The sequence below is a fragment of the Amphiura filiformis genome, chromosome 14 (genome assembly GCF_039555335.1).
Source record: "Amphiura filiformis chromosome 14, Afil_fr2py, whole genome shotgun sequence".
Lineage (NCBI taxonomy): Eukaryota > Metazoa > Echinodermata > Ophiuroidea > Amphilepidida > Amphiuridae > Amphiura > Amphiura filiformis.
This window is the reverse complement of record NC_092641.1, coordinates 4048989-4072672: the sequence shown is the minus strand read 5'-3', so window position 1 is coordinate 4072672 and position 23684 is coordinate 4048989. Positions and strand designations below refer to the sequence as shown.

Below are 23684 nucleotides of genomic sequence, written 5' to 3'. Positions count from 1 at the left end.
ATGGAAAGAGCGCCCTCACATTACCCATGATATGGATTTATCTCAAAATGTCCAACTTTCAAGTTAGATCCTTTTACCAAATCATGGCCGCAATGGGTTACCTAGGTAACAGAACACCAGTAACATTTCCTGGCGAATTTGATTTAAGGAATCTGGAATGAGCGTTTTAAGCGTTTCGACAGTATTTTTTGTGGGACATGAGAGCACATCAGACATATCGAATTTCATTTTGAATACGATGGGTGTATTTCTGATATCAAATATTTTTCATTTTTGAAATTCACGATATAATACAAATTTTATGACAAATTATTAATATATAACAGTCCTCGAAGTAAATTTTATAAATCTAATGGTATATTCTGTAAGTGTATGTAGCTGGGAGGAAAAGCCGACGATCAACTGAAAATGTTGACCTTTCATATTGAAGGTATGGATTTTTTCCCCAAAAAACCTAATTTTTTTTGGGTGTTTTGGGAAAAAATCCATATCTTCAATAAGAACGGTTTTCATCCCACCTACATACACTTGAAGTATCAATCATCAGATTTATAAAGTTTACTTCGAGTACTGCTAAATATCAAAAATATAAATTTTTAATCATTTGCAATAAAATGTGATTTACATTGCGAATTTCAAAAAATCAAAAGTATTTGATATCAGAAGGACATTCTTCGTATTCAGAATCCAATTGATGTGCTCTAATGTCCCAAACGTTCATATCCCATGCCTTAATGGTGATTTATTCAAATTTGGTAGTGTTGTTACTGATTTATATTCTACAGAAAATAATGTTCTCCAGAAAGAAGCGAAATTGTTAAATCATCTAATAAACCCTAAACTTATACCTTGTCCTTGATAGTGCTCCATTTCCCCTGTTTGAACATGTTTACATAGAATTTCTCCACAATATATCCACTGATTGGTGCTCCATTGTCATTCATTGGAGGTGACCATGTAATCTTGATTTTAGCATTGTCAATGATTTCTCCTATAGGGGTGCCTGGTGCATCAGGCTTGTCTATATAACAAGAAGTGAGAATACAGAACAAATTTAATTTAACGTTAGAAAAGTCATCAGCTTTACCAACTTGTGAGTTTTTAAGCCTGTTAAAACAGGTTGTCACAATGCGGGCCCCTAGATTAGCACAGCATGTACCCCCTGCAGTGTTTTCCGGAAAGTGAATTTCAGGAAAGTCCACGTGGCGAGTTGTGAATTTCCGGAAAGTCCTGGATTTTGAACCAAAAATGCAGTTTTGGGCAAAATTCAAAAACTGATTAATTGAAAAAGAATGATACCATTAATGTATTCTTTGACTGATGTACATTCCATTATTATACTTTACCATACAACTAGCCTTAATTTGAAATATTGCAATCAATAGTTATTACAAATAATACCATACATTAATACTGTACATATTTGCCTAGGCAATATGTGTTTTGACTTTGGCACATACAATGTGATGTGTTTGTTTCTGTGTGTGTATATAGTATTTCACTATAACTAGTTTTTGATGATAAAAACAAAAGGATTTCAGTATCAGTAGAATGCACAGTAGCCGACACTGATGTTGATGAAACTGTATTTGCATGATTCCTTATTTCAAGAGTACCGTAGTGAGATATGATGTTTCTTTTATATTAGTGGTTACTTGTTTATCACATTTTGTTTATATTTTTGTTTAAGAAATTAAAAAGTTTTTTAAAAGGTGTTTAAACAATTTTTATGACTTTTATTTGTATAGCTTTTGAAGATTGTATTTATACTAGAAGAAGAGGGCACCCTATGCACAGGCGACAGTAGCACAGAGAGAAGTATATGATAAATGAGGACTCGAGCAAATTGGAAATTAAGAAGGGAGAGTAAAATCAGAACTGATTTTGCTGGTTTTGGACTAGCAGCTTAAAAAAACAGTACTTAAAAATACACTGTGACATTTTTAACTCACTGTTGGGACTTCATCATAGTGTTACTGTAACTCGCCACCAGGACTTCATAGTGTTACTGTAACTCGCCATCGGGACTTCATAGTGTTACTGTAATGTCACCACCGAGACTTAAAAGTGTTACTGTAACTCGCGCTGGGACTTCATAGTGTTACCCATGGGAATATCTAAAAATAGCCTGACTTTGTGGGGGGTAACTCTCCTTTTTAACTCGCCTTTACCTAACTCGCCCATATTGTAACTCGCCTAAAACATGCTCTCCACTTTGACATGTTTTACTAAACATGATATACTATTGAATTGTTGATCATATGCACTGCTTTGTCCCGGGGCTTTGTCAAAGAGCTAGACTCATGAAGCCAAATTTTAGCATGTTGTTCTCTAATGTTTACTGCTTTAAATAAAATTTACATAATTGCCAACGTTATTCATTTGCCACCATAACGGTGTCAAATCCAAAATCCAACACGCGTTATGTCTCACCTTCAGCAAAAATCTTTTCCCCTTGAACATGCCAAAATTTTGGGATCCCAATTTGCAAACCTTAAATGGTCTAGATATATGTTGCGAGCCGAACTAGCAGAAAAACGTACATATTAAAGCGTTTCCGTACTGTTTTCCTAAGCCTTTTTAGAGCGTTCAATTAAAAAGGCGCCCCATGAATGTGTGCCAAAAATCGCTTTCCCCTATCGGCTTGTCAAAATTGCTTGCCCCCCCTTCAGCTCGCCAAAAAATCTCCCCACCCCCACCCATTTTACCCTCCCCCAGGGCTCATAATTATTGCACAGCCCCTTAGGGGTAATAGATTCACGCAATCATGTAATTATTTCAAAGGGAGCAAGATCCTTATAGTCATGATATGTAATTATTATATTAATATAGGAATATATTCTTACCATAGGGTTTTATGATGTTTGACGGCTCACTTGGCTTACTAATAACACCTTCCTTATTCCGAGCTGACACACGGAATTGGTATTCCATCCCTGGCTTTACATCTGTTGTGCTGTATTTAGTTGATGAAACCTGATTTTATATCAAATTAAATATAAATATATAAACACACTCAGTAAGAAGGAAATGGTTAGAGCAACTTTTTTTAAATACTGCAATGATTGACCAAAAATCATATTTGATCCTAGTTTCAACCAAAAAATCAAAGCCAATTGAATTTCCCCAGTAACGTAACAGACTATTTTTGCTGTCCCAAAGCGAAACAATTTGAGACCATTAAAAAACAATTTTTGAATAAATTAAATATAATTATATAAATACACTCAGTAAGAAAGATATTGTAAGAGCAACTTTTTTAAAATACTGCAATGAGTGACCATAAATTATATTTGATCCTAGTTTCAACCAAAAAATCAAAGCCAATTCAATTTCCCCAGTAACGTAACAGACTATTCTTGCTGTTCCAAAGCGAAACAATTTGAGACCATTAAAAAACAATTCGGCGCACTTTTTTTAAATTATTTTATTTATCGACACAACGAATCTGAAAATTTAAATTGTGACCTTTTTGCCTATATCCCCACAACTATACATAAACCATACTTGTTTTGAATCCTTATTTTAAAAGGAGTACTTGTACTTGACCCATACATAAGCTATGATTTTTTTTTCCTGCTTCCCTTTTGTCTACTTTTTGATATATTTTTGGAGAGCTCTTTTTGAGAGAATGCACACAACGAAAAACATTGATATTCCTATTTGTTCTACATGTAGGTCTTGACTGATCTAAAACGTTACGAGGTATCAAACTATTACAATAGTCAAGTGAATCTCAGAACAATAAGTGTTTGAAGGTTTGGACTGAATGGTAGCAGAACAATTTTTGGTTACAAACCCTCCTGAAGATAACAATTGTCAAACAATGAGACAAAAAGTAAATGTATAGGGCAAAAATGATAATTTGCATAAATTCTAATTAAAAGGTTAATTTCTTCAGGTTTAAAGCAGATATTACAAACAGTGTTACATATTTTAAACATGTATCTTTCTAAGAATAGGTGGTGAAAACGTGAGAGAAAAATAAGCTAAATTAACAAAATGGCAGTAGTTTTACGTCAAAGGATCGAAAATCACTTTGTCCACACGTAATTCAGTGGGATGTATCCGATTACCATCAGCATTGCGTTAGGCATACATTGGTAAACCCCCTCGGCTTGTCATTCAAAAGTGATAAATGTTTATTATGCATGAATGAACTACAATCCATGATTTTCATATCCTCACTATTGATGCTAGATACAATAATGTACCCGAACTTCACTCCCGTCATTGGCAAAGAATTATGAAATTAACAAAACAATCACAAATTACTTTTGAATAACTTTTTCATCAAAAATATGCAACTGCAACAATTTGAAACGTCATTCGTGGTATGGGGGTACAATTTTGCGTCTATAACTGAGTCTGGAGTATTAGGCAGGCCAGTTCTATGACGTCCACTCCGTTCTTTTAAATATTACATTCAACATATAATAGGATTATTACTTTTACTGTAGACTTATGGTAAGTTTGGGTGGGATTCTCACATTCTGGAAACGTTTAGAATTCACGTAGCAAGTCCAAAAAACTCCATGTTCTTAAGTATACTTCTGCCAAAAAGTCATTTCTTGTGTTGTAAATTTAACTATACCCCTGTCAAAAAGTCAATTCTTGTGTTGTAAATTGCCATATCTTGACACCCTGAAATCCTGTCTAGAAATTCACGCAGTTACAAAATTCAAAAATGTCAAATTCAAAAATTACACCAGGTGAAACCAATAGTAATATTAATTTAATAATGTTTATGTTAATGTCGGGTACATTGTTTTATCTAGCATGACTACTGAGGATTAAGATATTAGATTTACCAATGGGCAGGCATATTGGATACATCCCATTGAATTACGTGTGGACAAAGTGATTTTGGATCCTCTGACGTAAAACTGCTGCCATTTTGTTACTTTAGCTTCTTTTTCTCTAATTTTTTCACCACATATTCTAAGAAAATTATATATTTAGAAAATGTAAAACATTTGAGAACAGCTGCTCTAAACTCCGAGAAACGAGCCTTTCAACTTGGGTAAAGTTCTTTTTGGACCACACTGTAGGTCCCTTATACATGGTAAACGTTGCTAAACCATACCAATTATATTCTTCTCATCATAAGGATTTGTAAAAAGTATAGTTTGATCTATATCCGTACAGCTGGTAAAACCAATTTACTGCAGAATTTATTAACCATTTTGATTAGCTGAAAAATCTCTTTAGCCTCAGGTGCGTTGAGACCCAAATAAAATCGCTCGTAATTTAGTTCTTGCTATTATGAAATTATTGCTCTGCTAATATTGATTTTATGGTAGTTTCACTTATATTGTGTATTATGTCCATGTTAAAATGACATAAACGATTTCTGATTATAGCTTTTTAAAAAAGTAAAGGATTAGTCATTACACCTAGTGAAACGACAAAATATGGCAAATAACGAGGAAAACAGCAATATTGCCAAGGGTGCAGCCCCATTCAAAATGTAGCTAATTTCTCTACATAAGTAGAGATATTACTTTTGTCTTTAATACACAGCTTTCGGTTTAACCACTAGCAGACTATGTTTTGCTGATTTTTACCATTTTTTTGAATGAGCAAAGCGGTGAATAGTTCTCAATCGTCCATTATACTGAAAGTAAAATAATCATCTACAATAATTATATGACAGTTACAGTGAAATAATTAATCTTCTAAACCATTGTATCGAGACGTAGGATAAGATTCCCAGTTTCTTCTCTCTTTCGACCCAAGGGAGCTAAACCTGTTTGATTGTTTGGAGTGACATTCCTTACTTCTTCCTACTTCTTTCGATTTAATCATGCTGAAAGATATATTTTTCATTCTTATTAAAGGTTAGGCTAGCCAAGCGTGTGTACTTTGAATACGTGTGGACCATGGATTTTCCATGGACTAGCGTAATAAGTCACTTTTTTACGGACCAAATTACGAACGTACGTTGTCTTCGATAGTGCTCCATTTCTCTTGTTTTACATCCAATATTTCCAGAACGTATCCACTAACTGGTGAACCATTTTCAGTCATTGGAGTTGACCAGGTAATTCTTATTTTAGCATTACCAATGTTCTCTGCTTTAGGCTTCTCTGGTGAGTTAAGCTTGTCTAGATGGAAATCAACAAATACATTATCATTTTACAATTTTTACTATTTCTATCAATACACGATAAATGTACAGGCTAAATTTTAAAAAAATAACATCTTTATTGTGAAAATAGAACTGTAAAATAATATAAAACTTGTCCGTACACTAGTTTTTAAATATTCTGAAACAACCTGTTTGGCGCTGTTATAATAGTGTGTTTTATGTCAATTCTACTCCCCATTTTAGAAAAAACACGAATTTTTTTGAATTAATAAATTATTATCCAGTTATGACACATAGCTAAACCCTACAATCCTTTAGTTAGTTCTAACTGGCAAGGAAAGTCAAATTTAAAGTTTGGTCAATTCTTGGAAATAAGGGCCAAAAACATGCGTTTTTAAGACGTTTTTCATATGCTGTGAGAATCAAGCTCAAAGACTTATATAAAGCCTAATTTCAAGGCACTAACCTCTATGATAATTTTTGATGACCAGTCCTACCCCGGGTAATGTGCTGGGGGGAAAATATTATCACTAAAATGAGCGAAAAGGATGGATCTACGATTAGCTTAGGTCGTTTTGGAAGGATAAAAACCTTAGGGTGGTACGACACCCCTTCGTAGTTTTAGGGTTAATCGTTAATGAAAAGTAGAGCATGATTGAACAATATTCTTGCATATAAACAGGACTATACATTCAATTACAATAAAACTGATTTTTAATGTTCACTTATCCAACACACAAACTCTTGCATAATTACTTGAAAATTATCACTATTATGAGTTTAAAGAAGGATGAATCTACGATTAGCTTATGTCGTTTGGGCGTAAACGCGTGTTATTTTATGACGGATAAAAAACCTTAGGGGTGTCCCCTCTGTAATTAAACTTAATGTACAAGATATGTCATGTTTATTTATTATTGCTATTATTATTGTTACGTAATTTTTAACCTGTTGTATATCTGATTTTCTATAATTTCTGATAAATATAGGGTATATGGGGATGGTCCAAATTGGGGTAAAAAAGAGTAAAGTTGATCAAAATAAGTCTTAACACAACATTTGAAGGTTAGAGACTACTTCTAATTGCATAAATAGATTCCTTGACCCAAACCCCACTTTTTTCTTGGACAACAAATTTCTTGCTGAGATAAGTCAAATAGAACAAAAAATACTCAGCCCTAAGCAGCAGTGGCGTAGCCAGGGGGGGGCAGGGGGCCGGTGCCATGGTCGTCATGGCCGTCGGTTCATGTAAGGACGGCGTTAGTGAAAAAAAATGGGTTAACAATAGACTATTTTTTACCCAGGGTGACTGAAAAAAGGGGAGAATTTATGAAAAAATTTTAATTATACATAAATTTTGTGTGTTTTTAAGCTGGTACCGCCTAATATCCTTTTTCTTTTTTTTTTTTGCTCTTCACTTTTTCAAACAATGCAAAAAACAAATTGGGTCAACAAATCACAACATCCGGCGGCAAAAAATACTGTGCCCCCTCGGTTCCAAAATCATGGCTACGCCACTGCTAAGCAACACAAAAAAGGACCCATTTATTATAATAGCACCCTCATATTTTGGTCAAATTTAAACAGGAATTTAAAAGCGGGAAAAAGGGGGAGGAGCTAATATGACGAATATTTGGTTTGGTCATTGCCATGGAAATTAACATAATTTAAGTTATTTTTCAATTTGAATATGTTATCCCTCATATCGTTGTCAATATCCATATCATATACCGTTTTTCCGTTAATATACGGTCCATGGAATGGAAAGCGGTATTGCATGTATTGGGCAGAATTAGAAGTGAAACTTCCCAAAACTTCAAATACAGCTAAAGTCAGTCTACTCTGAAGTACAAAGTACCGACGCGGACGCAAGATTGTACCGACTTTGAAAGCACGCATACCTGCAGCAGAGACGCAGCACTGCGCACTGTTTACGCGCTGTATACGCGCGCGTTGTCACTCTGTACTACAGAGTGGACAAACTGTACTTACCAATGCTCTTGTAAGTCTTGGGCGGTACTTTGGGTCTGGCACCAATATGTCCTGAGTTCCCTGAAATGTCGCTGCCCATGCCGCTATCTGGAGATGAATGTTTTTTCGATTCTTGCTCATTTCTACGATCCACGCCCTGCTTCAAGAACAAAGTTAATATCAGTTAGATTTCCAACAGCCTGCCCAGAACATCAGGTTAGCATCTCAGGCATTTACCAACCCCAGGGCGAAAAACAGGAGTATTATTTTGGTCGTTATTTTTACAGTATCAGATCCCTTAAAAACATTTTGATAAACCAAAAATCAATGAAATTGGTTAAAAACATGAGATTTGGTATTTTTCAATAGTTACTTCATGTACTTCATGGGGAGGTCTTTTCAACTCTGTCTAGTTATGAGAAAATCAATATTTTTGAATAAAGATGTTCACTTCTTTGATTGAGTTCATATTTTAAGCTTAAAACAGATTTGGTTTCATTATTTTATTTTACTCTATTTTCTATGTATTTCTCTATTTTCGGACTCAAGTGGATTTTTAAATACATTTTGGAAACAGATTTGATCAATTTTCAGAAAAACACTTCATCACAATTTTTTATTTAAAATAAAGTGCTCCTGATCCTGATTAACTGCACTTAAATTCTTTTATTTTTTAACATTTTTTTTTTTCATCTCATTTTTGTTTTACTTATTATATTTTTGTTATTTTGTGAGAAAGTTGTCTATTTTGACAAGTTTGAACTTTTTAGAAACAACACCAATTTCGTTCGTGTGCAATTTAAAAAAAAAAAATGTTCCCACTGATTTTACGTTTTTTATGTCATTTTATAGAGAACATTCCTATCAATGTGTTACCATGAAAAAAGAACACATTTCCACCTTTAAAAGAAGTGGATTGTATTCATATTTATTAAACTTTCAGGGATTTACTGATGTAGTCTAAGGGCGAATTTCTCGACGGGTGGCTTAGCAGTTGGCTAGTCTAGCCGCAAGGCTTAAGAGGTCGTAAGACCAGGCTTAACTGCAAACACGTTCCCCGGATGCACGGCTACCATAGCCTCGAGGCTTCGTTAGCCTGTGGGCCAGGCTTGTAGGATTAGCCCCAGGCTTCGGTAAAATTTGCATTTCTCGAAATCAGTCTTCTGTAGCCGTAGTCTACGCAAGCCTGTTAGGCCAGGCTTACAGCGGTTTTTCTTGGCCCTGCTTTAGAGCAGGTCTTAGGTCGTAAGCCGTGGACTATTTCAACTGACAAATTGCTTAAATTGTAACGCAAAGTTTTTTCTCTCATATTTTGAGAAATCGAAACAGATGCCGTCTTTCATTCAACATAGAGAGTAGGCCTACACCTAAGTAATAATTATTGTTCGATTTAGTTGAACATTTCACCATTTTATTTTAGTGTTCATTCGAGTCAGTTAAACCTGCTGTTGCTATAAGGCCTACTCATTTTGAATGATGAATTTTCTTTTGGAGCGAGACGCAATCTTCGACGTCAACTTCCTGTTGTGAGCGTCTTCAGGAGAGGAATGATCCTTTTCTGAAGTATTCGGATACCAAATTTAAATCGCGCTGCCGATTCAGTAAAGGCAATGTTTTAAGGCTTACTGGTCTGCTTGAACTTGTAACGGTCAACAAATAGGAGCAACCTTCTCCTTCATGTTCAACAATTTACTAACCTTACGATATTTTGCTACAAGAAGTGCCCCCCCCCCCATATTTGAGATGTCCAAAAACCTTGACGTTCCACATGAACATGATGAACTTGCTCCCATGCTTTCTTCTTTTTTGCCTGAGATTTATCATCCTCATCATCATCATCATCATCATCATCATCAACATCATCATCATCATATTAAACTATGCACTCATGCTAAATTCGCAAATAGAACATGAACATATCAGCAGTAGATAGCACGCACGATCGGTTGTCAAATGATTGGTTATGTTTTTGTTTTTGCACCAAAATGATCCTTAAATAATGTTTTACATGCGTATGATTTGTTTGAAGTGTGAAACAATTTTTGCTTTAGGCCTACTTTTAGGGGAATAAAAGTATCCTTTTCTGTCGGCTTGCAGTTTGACCCTTTTGGAAATGCAAAGAAAAATTAACGTGTCTAGTAAAAAGTATAAAAGTATCATTCATACAAGCAGGACTCATAATAAAGTAAAGTGGAAATAAAATAATACATAAAAGACACAAAAACAGAAAAAAATACTAGCCTTGCATCAAGTTGTGTACCGTGTAAGCCCAAGCACAAGACAGCCGGTCTAGGCTAGTCTTTGCGCTGGTAACCTTGTTAGTACGGCAAACCGTGAAGGACAACAGTTTATGCACATCTACCTCCAACTGCCTATACAATTAAGTCGCTGGTAGAAAGGGACGCGGTTGTCAAGCGTTAAGCCTGAAAGGCTACTACAGTCTGTCCACTTCGAAGTACAAAGTAATAAAATCAACGCCGATACACAACTCGCATTAAATGCTTCCATTCGTCAACATAGGCAAACCGGTACTTTTATATCTGTTACAGCGATTATTTATAACCGCATCACCGCACACCGACCGCGCATTAATATTCATTCTCGATACCAAACTTTGACCCTCACATTCCGTATAGGCATAGTAGTGAGTGACAACACACTGGGAATGCGATTTTCATGTCAAATATAAACCAAGCGGTAATTACAAATCACAAACAAATCCGGTACAAATATTGTTGTTTACGTACGTGAGACCTTTACAAATGGCGACTTCGTCACCAAAATATCTGTTTAAAAAACATTCTAGGGGCGGGGCAATCACTGCAAAAGAGAAGCAGCTAATCATGAACGTGTACAGCTTTTTTAGGAGATACAATCAAAACAGCACCGTGGAAAAAGCCGTGCAAGTGACAGCCGCTGCGTGCGGGGAATCGAAGTTTGTTGTGTATCAAAGCAAGAAGGAAAGGAAAGCGGTGAAAGACGGGAAGCTTAGTGAAAATGAAATAAAAGACGGACGCCAACAAAATAAGGTACCAAACAGAGAACATAATAAACAATATCCAGAATGGGTAGAGTGTGCAATTAGAAATAAGATCCATCGTGATTTTTTCCAAAAAAATCTGCCACCAACATTGAGAAAGGTGCACGCTGCAATCAGGTGTGACCCGGTCATTCCTAATATAAGCTTGAGCAAACTGCACACCCTTCTCTTGAAGATAGGATTTATGTACAGGTCCAGAAAACGTAATTCCGTTCTGTTGGAACGTCCAGATATCTCTGAATGGCGTCATCGATACTTACGTGCAATAAGGAGGCACAGGAAGGAGGGTCGTACCATCATTTATAGTGATGAGACCTGGGTCAACGCTGGACATGTGTCAAGTAAAACCTGGCAAGATACCACAGTGAAATCATCACGACAGGCTTTTCTAGAAGGACTGTCCACCGGACTGAAGCAGCCATCTGGTAAAGGGGAACGACTAATTATAACACACGCTGGAACTGCACAAGGAGGATTTATACCAAATAAGGGGTTGATTTTCAGGGCAAAGCGAAATGATGGAGACTACCATGGGGAAATGAACTCTGATGTATACGAGGACTGGTTTCAAAATAAATTGCTCCCAAATATACCCCAAAACAGTGTTATAGTTTTAGATAATGCACCGTACCACACTAAAAAGGTTGAGCTTCTGCCAAGAAAAGGATGGAAGAAGCAGTCCATTCGTGACTGGTTGACAAGCAAGAACATTGACTGGCAGCAGGACATGATAATTGCCGAACTTTTAAAATTAGTAGATCCTTTGAGGAAGCAATATGACACAAGAAAAATTGACAAAATAGCAGAGGATGCAGGACATGTGGTCCTGTGGCTGCCACCGTATCACTGTGAATTAAATAGTATTGAAATGGTAAGTATAAAATATAAATTTTCAAATAAATTAAACTATTTATTTAAGTATGTTCAAGATCAACTCTCCTTATCTCTGATCCCTCCCTGTTCCTGCAAACCTTGATTAATATTTGCAATATAATGAGGTAAAAATTTTAACATTTTGATCGCTATCTCGAATGTTCGATCCCAGCACATCGAACATACATTCCCAAATGCCAATCTATGATCTTGTTTCATGACTTTGTCTTGTAATATCTAATGCTTGCCAAATACTGTCCAATTTGAATTATTGTTTTAATTGTAATTTCCCATAGACCTCCTCATTTGAAATGACAGTGAAATTGAAATGACAAAAAGCAGACATACCAAGCGAATGTATGACAGACTTGTAATGATCAAGTTCAAATTGAGTTGAGTCATTTAGGCCTGTTTTCAACTTGAGTCAAGTGACTCGAGTCACTGTGCAAAAGGCCAAGTCAATATGAAAATCAGTCATTTATATTATTTTGCCATGAGTCGGGAGTCATTTACTCCCTATGATGTACATGTACATGTACCACTGTGAAATTAACATTCACAAACAAACTGAATATGGTTCAATCAATAATTTCAGGTGTGGGGCCAGGTGAAGGGTCATGATGCACAGAACAATACAACATTTAAAATTGAAGATGTCAGGAAGCTTTTCCAAGATGGACTAGCTAAAGTCACACCTGAACACTGGACCAATTACGACAATCATATTAAACGAACTGAAGATGACATGTGGGAGAAGGAAGCTATCATTGATAGTATGCATGAAAATTTTACCCCCATTGCAATATGCCCATTTGACCAGGCTGATGAAGATGACTTTGATGAAGAATTCAATGATGTGGATTTAAATGAAGAATAATAAGGTAAGATGACATGTTGACTGAGAATTTTTACTTGAGTTTTTCATTGTCTTATAAAAAATTCATCCGAGTAACTGCTCATGTTCTGACGGGCAGACTTTTAAGGGGTACTACACCCTTGGCCAATTTGTGTCTATTTTTGCATTTTTCTCAAAAATTATAGCACATTGGTGACAGGTAAGATATGTATATTAAAGGGGCAAGGACTACAAATACTGTACTAAAACTTCAGCAACTCAAGGCAAGTAGTTATTGATTTATTGATCAAATATTGGTTTTCCCTCATTTTTGACTGTTACTCCACAACTGTTGTCTGTGCTGAAATAAAATTTCCAGTGCAGTAGTTGTAGTCCTTGCCCCTATAATAAACATATCTTACTTGTCCCCAATGAGCTATAATTTTGGGAAAAAATGCAAAAATAGGCAAAAATTGGGCAGGGGTGTAGTACCTATAAGTTGAAATACGAGTACACAGAGACGAGTACTCGTACTCGAGTATGCCTAATGCTTAATTACTCGTACCATACTCATATGCCTGGATTTGTAAGTTTGCTATACTCGTACTCATGCACGAGTATACACTCATGCTAATGTATCTAATTTAACTGAACTCGTACCAATACTTGCTGTACTCATGGCCAAGTACTCGTACTCATGCTCAAGTACACATACTCTGAAAAAGTACTCGCAAATCGCAATACAAGTCTGGTGATGGGTAATGAAACTGTTAGTGAGTTGTTGCGATGAGACATGAGTAACTGGCATTTGGGAACAGGTTTGGGGTAAATAAAATTGAAATAATAATTGATCAAGTATTTTAATTACAATTACACCGTAGTGCGAATATAGCCACTTTGTCTTCTGTTGGCCTAGCGCGAATATGGTCAATATGGTCAATATGTTTGCTATTCGCACCATTGCGAATGGGCATATTGCCTGTTATTTGTACCACCGTAGGCCTAGTGCGAATAAGAGCAACATATTTGCTATTTGCACCCTGTAGTGCGAATTGGCAATTTTCCTGTTATTTTTACCACCGTAGGCCTAGTGCGAATAAGAGCATTTGCTATTTGCACCCTGTAGTGCGAATTGGCAATTTCCCTGTTATTTTTACCACCGTAGGCCTAGTGTGAATAAGAGCAACATATTTGCTATTTGCACCCTGTAGTGCGAATTGGCAATTTTCCTGTTATTTGTAACACCGTAGGCCTAGTGCGAATAAGGGCAACATATTTATTTGCTATTTAAGACCACCGTAGGCCTAGTGCGAATATTAAGGGAAATATGTTACTTGCAACCCAGTAGTGCGAATATTAGCTATTTGCCTGTAATTCGTACCACCGTATCAGAGGATGATTTAAGCACTTCCCACCACGCCACTGTGTTGACTTGCGGTTAGCACAGCTGTGTGAGTGAACATGACACGACTGCTCGCACACTGCATTGGCGGCCATGGTTAAATTTGAATTTGGACTGGTATATTTACAATAAAACGCATTCACAATGCTGGTCGATTTCACATTTTATGTTACCTACAGATGGTGTGAATTATCCTTCATGCATACATCACTTTAGATCTGAAATCGACCAACTAATAATGACACACGCACAATTCTTAAACAACGTCTTTTGCACAGAATTCAATGGGATTTGAAAAGTAAAGTGGCAGTTGAAACTCTGGTGATAACACGTTTGCAGTGCATGATGGGGCTTCCTTAAATCATCCTCTGCCACCGTATATAGGCCTAGTACAAATAACAGGGGTGTGATTGACCTCTATTGAAAAAAGGGGAACTTTGTTCAAAAAAGAGGAAAAGCACTGAAATATGCTCAAAATGGGCTGAAAATGAAAGAAAACGCTAAAATTTTGCCTCAAAGAAATTTAAAAAAAAGGAGTTCAGCTTAAAAGAGGAGATTTCTCACCCCTCAAATAAGGGCAACATGTCTGTTATTCGCAGTTTTCGCACCACAATCGTACACATGTAGTGTGAGCAATTTGCATTTTATTCGTGTACCATACTGTGAATATTAGGGCAACATAACAACATTATTTGCACCACTAAAATAACACTGTGGCAATAAAGGCAATTGTATTTTTTATGAAAACTATCACTGCATGATATTAAACTTCTGTATATGATAAAGTACCAGCATTTTTTTGCCTTCATCCTACACAGTTTAAGCCATTTACTGTGGTCACACTTATTAGTTGAAGGACGTCCTCTATATTACGTACTGTGGACATGCTACATGTACACACATGATGTACTCGACATGTAAAAAGCTTCACACATCACACACGAAAAACACTCACTTCACAGCCAAGTTTCGAGGTCTCTCACCTCGGCCTCAGTGCACTGCATCGCTGTTTTTGTGTATGTCACCTCTGTGAATTATATCCAAAATGTTCAAGGCGAGTATACCGAGAGATAGTCATGTTTTCGCTAAATTATTTTTGTCAAATTTCGTCATGTTCGCGCTCATGATCACGGTATCACATGGTAAAACCCCGATGTACTTTCACGCTTTCATCAATGACACGCCGCTCTCCACGTGACTGCAGCTGATCCTTTGAGAAAGCCGCAATAACTCAAACATGTAAACAAATCGGGAAACAAATGTCAAACATTCGTTTTCTTGATCAAGCGCAACAACAACTCGCATTTTTTTTCATAAATAAGATTCAATGTACATCGAGGAATGTAGATTGAGTCAATACACTGGGAAAGTACCTTATGGCAAAACCGAGGGAAAGACCTGCCAATTTTTTCCAAGCTGGACGGTCGCAAACGCATGATTTACGGGAATTACGATTGATGAGATACGGACTATTTTTTTGCGCGGATTAGTACTTCGATATTTATCTGAGTTGACCGGTTGTTTACTTTGTACTTCGAAGTGGACAGACTGTAAGACCAGCTTGAATTTGCGTTCAAGAAATCCGGCTACAGTTAAGACTCGGGCTTCGAGAGCGGGCTAGGCTTAGTAGCCTCAAGGCCACCTTAAGCCTAAGGCTTACTAAGACTCCTATCGAGAAATTCGCCCTTAAAAGGCTACAGATGAGGAACATAGGTTAAAATATATGTATTTTGTAACTCTCTATTGTAACTATTCTCTACAAAACTCAATTTCGACAAAAAGTGGATTTAATCCATATTTGGAAGCTCGTCGTGTGCAAACTATAAAGAATCGATTCACATGGACAGGTAGTTGGCTTTAATTATTATTCAATTATTAATTTTCAACCTTATGATTGTTCAGTGTAAGAATTGGAGGCATTATGGAAATGCTATAAAGCATGTTTTAAACAGATTAATTGAGTAGAGCAAAGCACAACTATCAATATGCCTTTTGTTTGAAGCAAATCGGAAAAAACGGTTTTCAAAATATGTCAATTTATATTTTCTTTGTATCCTATTATTATAAAAAAAAGTTAATGAGCTAAAATGGCTGGAGAAGCTCATTAACATAATAATTTTTGCCAATATTTTGCTAAAAATCCTTTTATTTTGCATACTTTTGCCTTGAAACTTGGTCAAAGTGTTCCTTATATGTTCTAATGTATTATATAGTGAACCCGCCCTAATTTGCATATTTGCATAATTAATTAGCATTTATGCAAATTATTTCATTAATTATGCAAATATGCAAATTAGGGGGCGGCTTCACTATATAATACATTAGAACATATTAGAAACACTTTGACCAAGTTTCAGGGCAAAAGTATGCAAAATAAAAGTACTATGAACATTTATGCATGGAGTTTTAGCAAAATATTGGCAAAAAATACATATTAATGAGCCTTTACAGTCAGTTTAGCTCATTAACTACATTGATTACTGATAAAAACAATAAGATACAAAGAAACTATAAATTGATGTATTATGAAAACTGTATGTCCGATTTGCTTCAAACAAAAGGCATACTGATCAGTGTACTTTGCCCTACTCAATTGGTATATTGAAAACATGCTCAGAGCATTTCTTGATTTCCAGAAATATCATCCACTGCTAAAAAATAGATAATTAATAATACAGGAAACACACTGGTTTCTACATAAACATCATGTTGATAACAAGGCAGTTAAAGCAATAATGTGCGATTTGCATTTAAGACTATCTAGCAGGTGAGATGCCCTCGTCTATTATGCTATCTTCAGTAGATTGAAACTAATATCTTCAGCTCAGCCAACAACACATTTTGAAATATAATAAAAAGAAAATAAGACTTACAAACAAACGTATCCTTATGGCGTGGTCCGCAGCTTCAAGACCTGTTTCATACCTTTGTTCAAACAAAGCAGCTACTTGTTTTACGATAACTGTACAAATAATGTTAAAACAATAATATCAACATGATACCTTATTTTTTCACAATCTAAGGCAGCAATATTAAGGTTATACGAGGTATAGTTGGTCGAAGCAGCAAAAAAAATCAATTTTCATTATCTAAATCAATATATTATTGCAAAAGTTCATTTTACAAATCATATACTTTGAAAACCTACTTAATTTATTGTTGTTAATGAGTTATGTACGTTTTACAAAAGTGTTGTTGTTTCATCTCTCTTTACAACATAACCCAAGAACCACAGGACCTACAAAAGTATATCTGTGATATTTGAATTCTTCTACACGCTCGCTATGAATTGAGCAATGCAATTTTTGCTGAAGTTCACTACCATTCGCAAAATGCTGTGAAATACATTGTATTACCTTAAGTAACTAAAGACAATCAAATATAGTGACTAATTATATTTCCAATAAGAGTAAAGAAATTATTTGTTTATATTTAAAAGACCTCAATATGTATATTGTTACAATACCTTTTGAAGTCGGTCTACTTGTAGGGTCTCTTTGCCAGCACTTCTTCATAAGGTCTCTGATTTCGTCGGGAGTAGAGGCCATTACATCTGTCTCATTAGGTCTCTTGTCATCTGTATAGACTAGTCCACGAATCGTAACCTGCGGATCACTTAAACCTGTTTCAAGAAGAATACTATCTTTGTTATAAACAAAGACGATGCTATCCATGCCGCCTACATGGTGAAGGTGGATTTTCTTCTCTCGCTATCAACTATGCACATTAATCGACTTTGAAATTGGTGTTTGGTGGACATGTGAAGAAAGCCTCCGGTTAGTAATTTTAGTTAAGCCGTCATTATTAAATAGTTTGACTCAAAGCAGGCGCTCACATTAGCAAAAATGGGGATGGGAGGCAGTCAAAACAAAAACTTTCTTATGTTTCTTTTTTCCTTATGAACTACTTTTAACAACATTGCTTATACAATACAACGTCAAATACCACCAGCAACGCACATACCAATCAAGCTAAAAGTCAATTTTCCCGGTATGTGCAATGTGCAGCCTTTTGTCCAGGTATTTACAGCGAGAGAATTGTAAATGCAAATGGGCAAGTGATGTCTTTGTCCTACGTATCATTAAAAACAGAATTTAAAAGACTAGACGCCCTGTCAACCAGTCCAAAATGCCGTACTGCACAGGTCAGCAACCAATCACGCCAAGCTTTTATATTTGCGTCAGACGCAAACTAGTCTTTTCAATTCGGTCTTCAATTATAACATGTTGCATTTTTGTGCTGAAAATCACATTATGACCCCTATGATACTTAAGAGATCTTTGACCCGACGATTGTCCTGTGACTTATGTAGTCACGAGCAGTTTCGCTTGACCAAGTGTGGTTGAAAATCGATGGAAGCATGGGTGCTAGATCAAATGAAAGGATTGACAGAAACAACATGAAATAACAAAGAGAAACCTGCAAAATCTAATTTCGGCGTATAACGAAAACGGTTTGATTGCTTATATCCAAAAATAAAGTTTGCTTATTATAGTATATCGGTACAAAAGCAACGGATTTGTCTCATACTCACAAGGAGGCCATGGATCCAGACCACTTGAAATTTCAAACAGAGTGATTCCATACCTATAATATAATATTAACCAAAAGTGTATTAATAATTTTTGATAATATTTGATCCAACCATACGAATGGAAACAGTTTTCCAACTTGCCTAGGACATCTAGGGCGAATTTCTCGATAGGAGTCTTCGTAAGCCTTAGGCTTAAGGTGGCCTTGAGGCTACTAAGCCTAGCCCGCTCTCGAAGCCCGAGTCTTAACTGTAGCCGGATTTCTTGAACGCAAATTCAACCTGGTCTTAGTGGCCTTGCAGGCTTAACGCTTGACAACCTCGTCCCTTTCTACCAGCGACTTAATTGTATAGGCATTTGGAGGTAGATGTGCATAAGCTGTTGTCCTTCACGGTTTACCGTACTAACAAGGTCATCAGCGCAAAGACTAGCCTAGACCGGCGGCCTTGTGCTTAGACTTACACCGTACACAACTTGATGCAAGACTAGTATTTTTTTCTGTTTTTGTGTCTTTTATATATTATTTTATTTCCACTTTACTTTATTATGAGTCCTGCTTGCATGAATACTTCTATACTTTTTACTCGACTCATTAATTTTTCTTTGCATTTCAAAAAGGGTCAAACTGCAAGCCTACAGAAAAGGAAACTTTGATTCCCCTAAAAGTAGGCCTAAAGCAAAAATTGTTTCACACTTCAAGCAAATTATACGTACGCGTATGTTTGTCAAAAGTAAAACATTATTTAAGGATAATTTTGGTGCAAAAACAAAAAACATGACGATGACGATGACGATGACGATGACGACGACGACGATGATGATGATGATGACGATAAAAGAAGTTTTGTTTCTTGATCATTCAAACGTTTCAAGAACTGTTCCTTCGGGTATGTTAACGAAACAATTCCGTTTTGTTCACAAATATAATCATTATTACCATCAGCATGCATCCGAAAAGTCGCACTCAGGTAACAAATGTATACAGAATTGAATTACTGCATATTTTGCAGCCACTGCTTCATGTCATTGAAAGCAAGGCGTCCGATAATAAATATCAGGCAAAAAAGAGGAAAGCATGGGAGCAAATTCATGTGGAACGTCAACATGGTCAAGGTTTTTGGACATGTCAAATATTGGGGGGCACTTCTTATAGCAAAATATTGTAAGGTTAGCAATATTTGTTGAACATGAAGGAGAGGGTTGCTCCTAGGTTCAAGCAGATCATTAAGCCTTAAAACATTGCCTTTACTGAATCGGCAGCGCGATTTAAATTTGGTATCCGAATACTTCAGAAAAGCATCCTTCCTTTCCTAAAGACGCTCACGACAGCAAGTTGACGTCGAAGATTGCGTCTAGCTTTTAATTGCACCCCTTGGGCACCGTTGCTCCAAAAGAAAGTAACATTCAAAATGAGTAGGCCTTATAGCAACAGCCGGTTTAACTGACTCGAATGAACACTAAAATAAAAATGGTGAAATGTTCAACGAAATCGAACAATAATTATTACTTAGGGGTAGGCGCCTATTCTATATATGTTGAATGAAAGACAGCATCTGTTTCGTCAAATATTTTAAAATTCATAGCTCGACCAATAAAATGGACTCAATCAATCCAATTTTATATCAGTATTTTTGTGGGACCTGATAGCACACCAGGCACACCAAATTTCATTCGGAATACAAAGAATGTCCTTATGATATCAAATAATTTTGATTTTTTTGAAAATCTCGATATAATACAAATCTTATGGCAAATTATTGAAAATTGACATTTTTCACATTTAACAGTCCTCGAAGTAATTTTTATAAATCTAATGATATGCACTTAAATTGTATGTAGTTTGGAGGAAAAGCCGACCATCATTTGAAACTTTTGACCTTTCGTGTTGAAGATACATGAAAGTGCAAAGTTGCTGTCAAACTGGGTGTACCACCCTGTATGAGTTCAGTCTCTAAAACTAACATTTGTCAACCCAACTTTACGTATGTAAAATAGCAGTATCTTACTCGTAAATATCCAAGGAAGGTTTTGCTTCTCTCTCTGTTCCAGCCCAGGCCTCTGGAGGAATATGTGACACTGTACCAATGCCGGTAGTCGTGTGGTCTGCATAGAACTTGTTAGCGGTCACTGACAACCCGAGGTCTCCAAGCTGGACAACACAAGCAGGGTATAATATACGTGCTCTACATTACGGAACATATTGTCCCTTTGATGCTGAATTGATATACCGACAAGCTATTCACCAAGTGGAACATTTTGTTCAGGCCAAAGGTGCAGTCATTTAATTAACTAAGTAATTCATTCATTCATTCATTCATTCATTCATTCATTCATTCATTCATTCATTCATTCATTCATTCATTCATTCATTAAAGAAAGAAACAAAGAAAGAGACAGAGACAATCAATGAAAAACAATAATAGTTGGCACACCTTGATAATAATTATGTTGGAACTCTTCATTGCCACTCCGATAGTTCAGTGAAATTAGTATAACTAAGTTAGATAAGGAGTACAAATCTTTCCCTTGCCCATTTCCTTCCCTCATTCCCCCTCAATCATTTTTTTATTCAAAACCCATTATGATATTCTATTGTTAACTCTATATAGAGTGATTTACTTTGAACGAGCAGTTTCAGGATAGCCTGTTCAACTGTTCTTATAAATATCTTCTCTAAAATAAAATACCTCATGCACTTTAAAATTTATTATTTTAGAAGAGCAGTGATGCCTAAATTTACAAACCGTTTTACGCAATCCATTGAAGATAAAAGACATACCTTTGCCATAAAGTTACCACTGATGAAGATGTTGCTGGCTTTAAGATCTTTGTGAACAATTGGCGGGTTCAAATGATGCAAATGATCCATACCAGCAGCAATATCATATATGATACGAATTCGTCTTGGCCAGCAATCGCACTTTAGGTTGGGCATAAAGGACTTCAAGTTGCCATGTTCAATGTAATCCATAATAATGGCATAACATTTTGGGTCGATAATGATTCCAAGTAGTCGCACAAGATACTCTGAGTTGATAGCTTTCTGCATTTTCTGCGCTTCCCTTAAAACGTCATCCTTCAATCTGAAAGTGAAGTAAAATATGAAATAGGCTTCAAAAATCCAAATCCAACCATATTTAAATATTTTACTTTGGATGACCCGAATGACCTTGAAAGAGACTTCAACGTGTTTGAAATATCCCTTAATACCAAACATGAGTATTTTAGGCTTTTGCGTACATTACGCAGATTCGTTTGACCAAAAAAGGACCCAAGTTTAAAGTTCTCCTTCTAAATTCTCCCTAAATTACCCCCCCACATGACCTTTAAAACCAAATAATTCTTAGACAATATTACCAAGGATCATTCCACGCAGATTGCATTCCATCAATGATGTTGACTCAGGAGCATTTGGACCAGGGACCTGATATCTCTGATCTGAAACATAGCTTACATAATACCTCACCACTTACGCGTTGCTGTGTCATATCCATAAAGCATAACCCAAAGACTAACTCCTAACACGTACACGTACTCTTTACCGAACTCTAACCCGTACCCTAATCTATACTCCAACCCATTTTTTTGGAATAATGACCCTTTGGCATAACACCCCTTACCTTAATTCGGAAATAACGCTTCTTCAGTATATCTATGTGCATGGGGGCATACATTTGAAAGTGGTAGTAATTTTAAAAACAGAAACCTCAAAACCCACATTCACACCCTACCTCCACCACACATACCTACCTTCACACTCATACCATACATGCAACATAAAATCAACATTAGTATACTTCAACCACCGTACCTTTTATCAAACTTCTTGACAGCAACCTCACTAAGGTTATGTTTTGCAAGCCAGACTGCCCCAAAACCTCCTCGCCCCAGCTCTCTTATCATCGTAAAGTCACCATAAGAATACTCTGGCAAGTTTTCGCTTCCTACAGTACGCTTCTCTGTTGAAGCATTGGATTCAAGAAGATAACAATAAACAAAAATAAGCATTAGATCCCAAATATTATGTAGGCTATATCCTACATTATGTGCTGTTGAGTTTACCAAAGGCTGTTTATTTTGATTGTGTATGTATGTATGTATATGTAATATTATGTATGTATATGGAGCATGCAACTTTGTCATTTTTATTGGAAAAATCACAAATATTCCATCGCTTGCTTTATGTATTTGTTACATTACGAATTTTAATAATTCTACATTACGAATTTTGACAATGTTCTACAGTCCCTCATTTCAAATATATAGTTTTAGTTTCTCTTTTGTTCAGAAACCAAAAATCAAGGGATTAAAAAGTAGAGCTGATCTGGTCTGCAATCATAACACTATTATGCTGGGAGGACACAGTATAGGGTATATAACCAGAAGTATACAATAGCCTATTGTGCTAACATAATTATTATCATGATTGATATCGGAAATCTATCCCGCGGACGACAGTTGATGCTCTCTGTCGACGGTAGGTGGCATATTACACTCACGAGTTCTAGGCCTAGAAATCATATACATGCGCGTATATTGAAGGATGGGGTGGGGGATTTGTTTGTTTGTATGAAACATAAACGATGCATGGAGATGATTTGATTATGAATTAGTTTATTATCCCCAGGAAGCACAACCCATACCTCTTTAAGAGGGGGCTCCCCTCCCTATATAACCACATCTTTCCTAAATTACCCTTTCCCCTCCTCCTCCCCTACATTCGATATCTTCATCTCGAGCTCTCCTCCCCTTCTCTTTCACTTCCAATGCTCTCTCTCCTCTGTTTTCCCCCCCCCCGCCCCCTATCCCCCTTGCCCTCCAACCCCCCCCCCCACACACACACACACACACACCCACACACACCCCGACGCACACATCACACAATCTCTTCTCCCCTCTGTCTTCTACTTTTTGCTTTTTGCAGTAAAAATTGCTTCCAT

The 23684-nt window shown here is 36.3% G+C and overlaps 1 protein-coding gene across 1 annotated transcript; it reads right to left on the bottom strand.

Moving 5' to 3' along the window:
* Positions 1–842: 842 nt before the first annotated feature.
* Positions 843–22647, bottom strand: LOC140170462 (receptor-interacting serine/threonine-protein kinase 3-like). The gene is made up of 10 exons (XM_072193824.1): positions 22556–22647; positions 21524–21827; positions 20751–20893; positions 18747–18799; positions 17679–17834; positions 17086–17174; positions 8084–8219; positions 5944–6107; positions 2847–2976; positions 843–1021 (listed from the first exon to the last, which is right to left on the bottom strand). The coding sequence occupies exons 1-10, from the start codon at positions 22645–22647 to the stop codon at positions 843–845; spliced, it is 1446 nt and encodes a 481-aa protein (XP_072049925.1).
* Between the last annotated feature and the right edge of the window lie 1037 nt (positions 22648–23684).

What these genes read in the sequence shown, in the direction of transcription:
- LOC140170462 (XM_072193824.1), bottom strand. Translation starts at nt 22,647, where the DNA reads ATGATAAGAGAGCTGGGGCGAGGAGGTTTTGGGGCAGTCTGGCTTGCA. An exon ending in GTCAAGAAGTTTGATAAAAG is followed by an intron (nt 21,828 to 22,555) that starts GTACGGTGGTTG and finishes CTTCACTTTCAG; the next exon opens with ATTGAAGGATGACGTTTTAA. An exon ending in CCATAAGGATACGTTTGTTT is followed by an intron (nt 8,220 to 17,085) that starts GTAAGTCTTATT and finishes TTCTTGAAGCAG; the next exon opens with GGCGTGGATCGTAGAAATGA.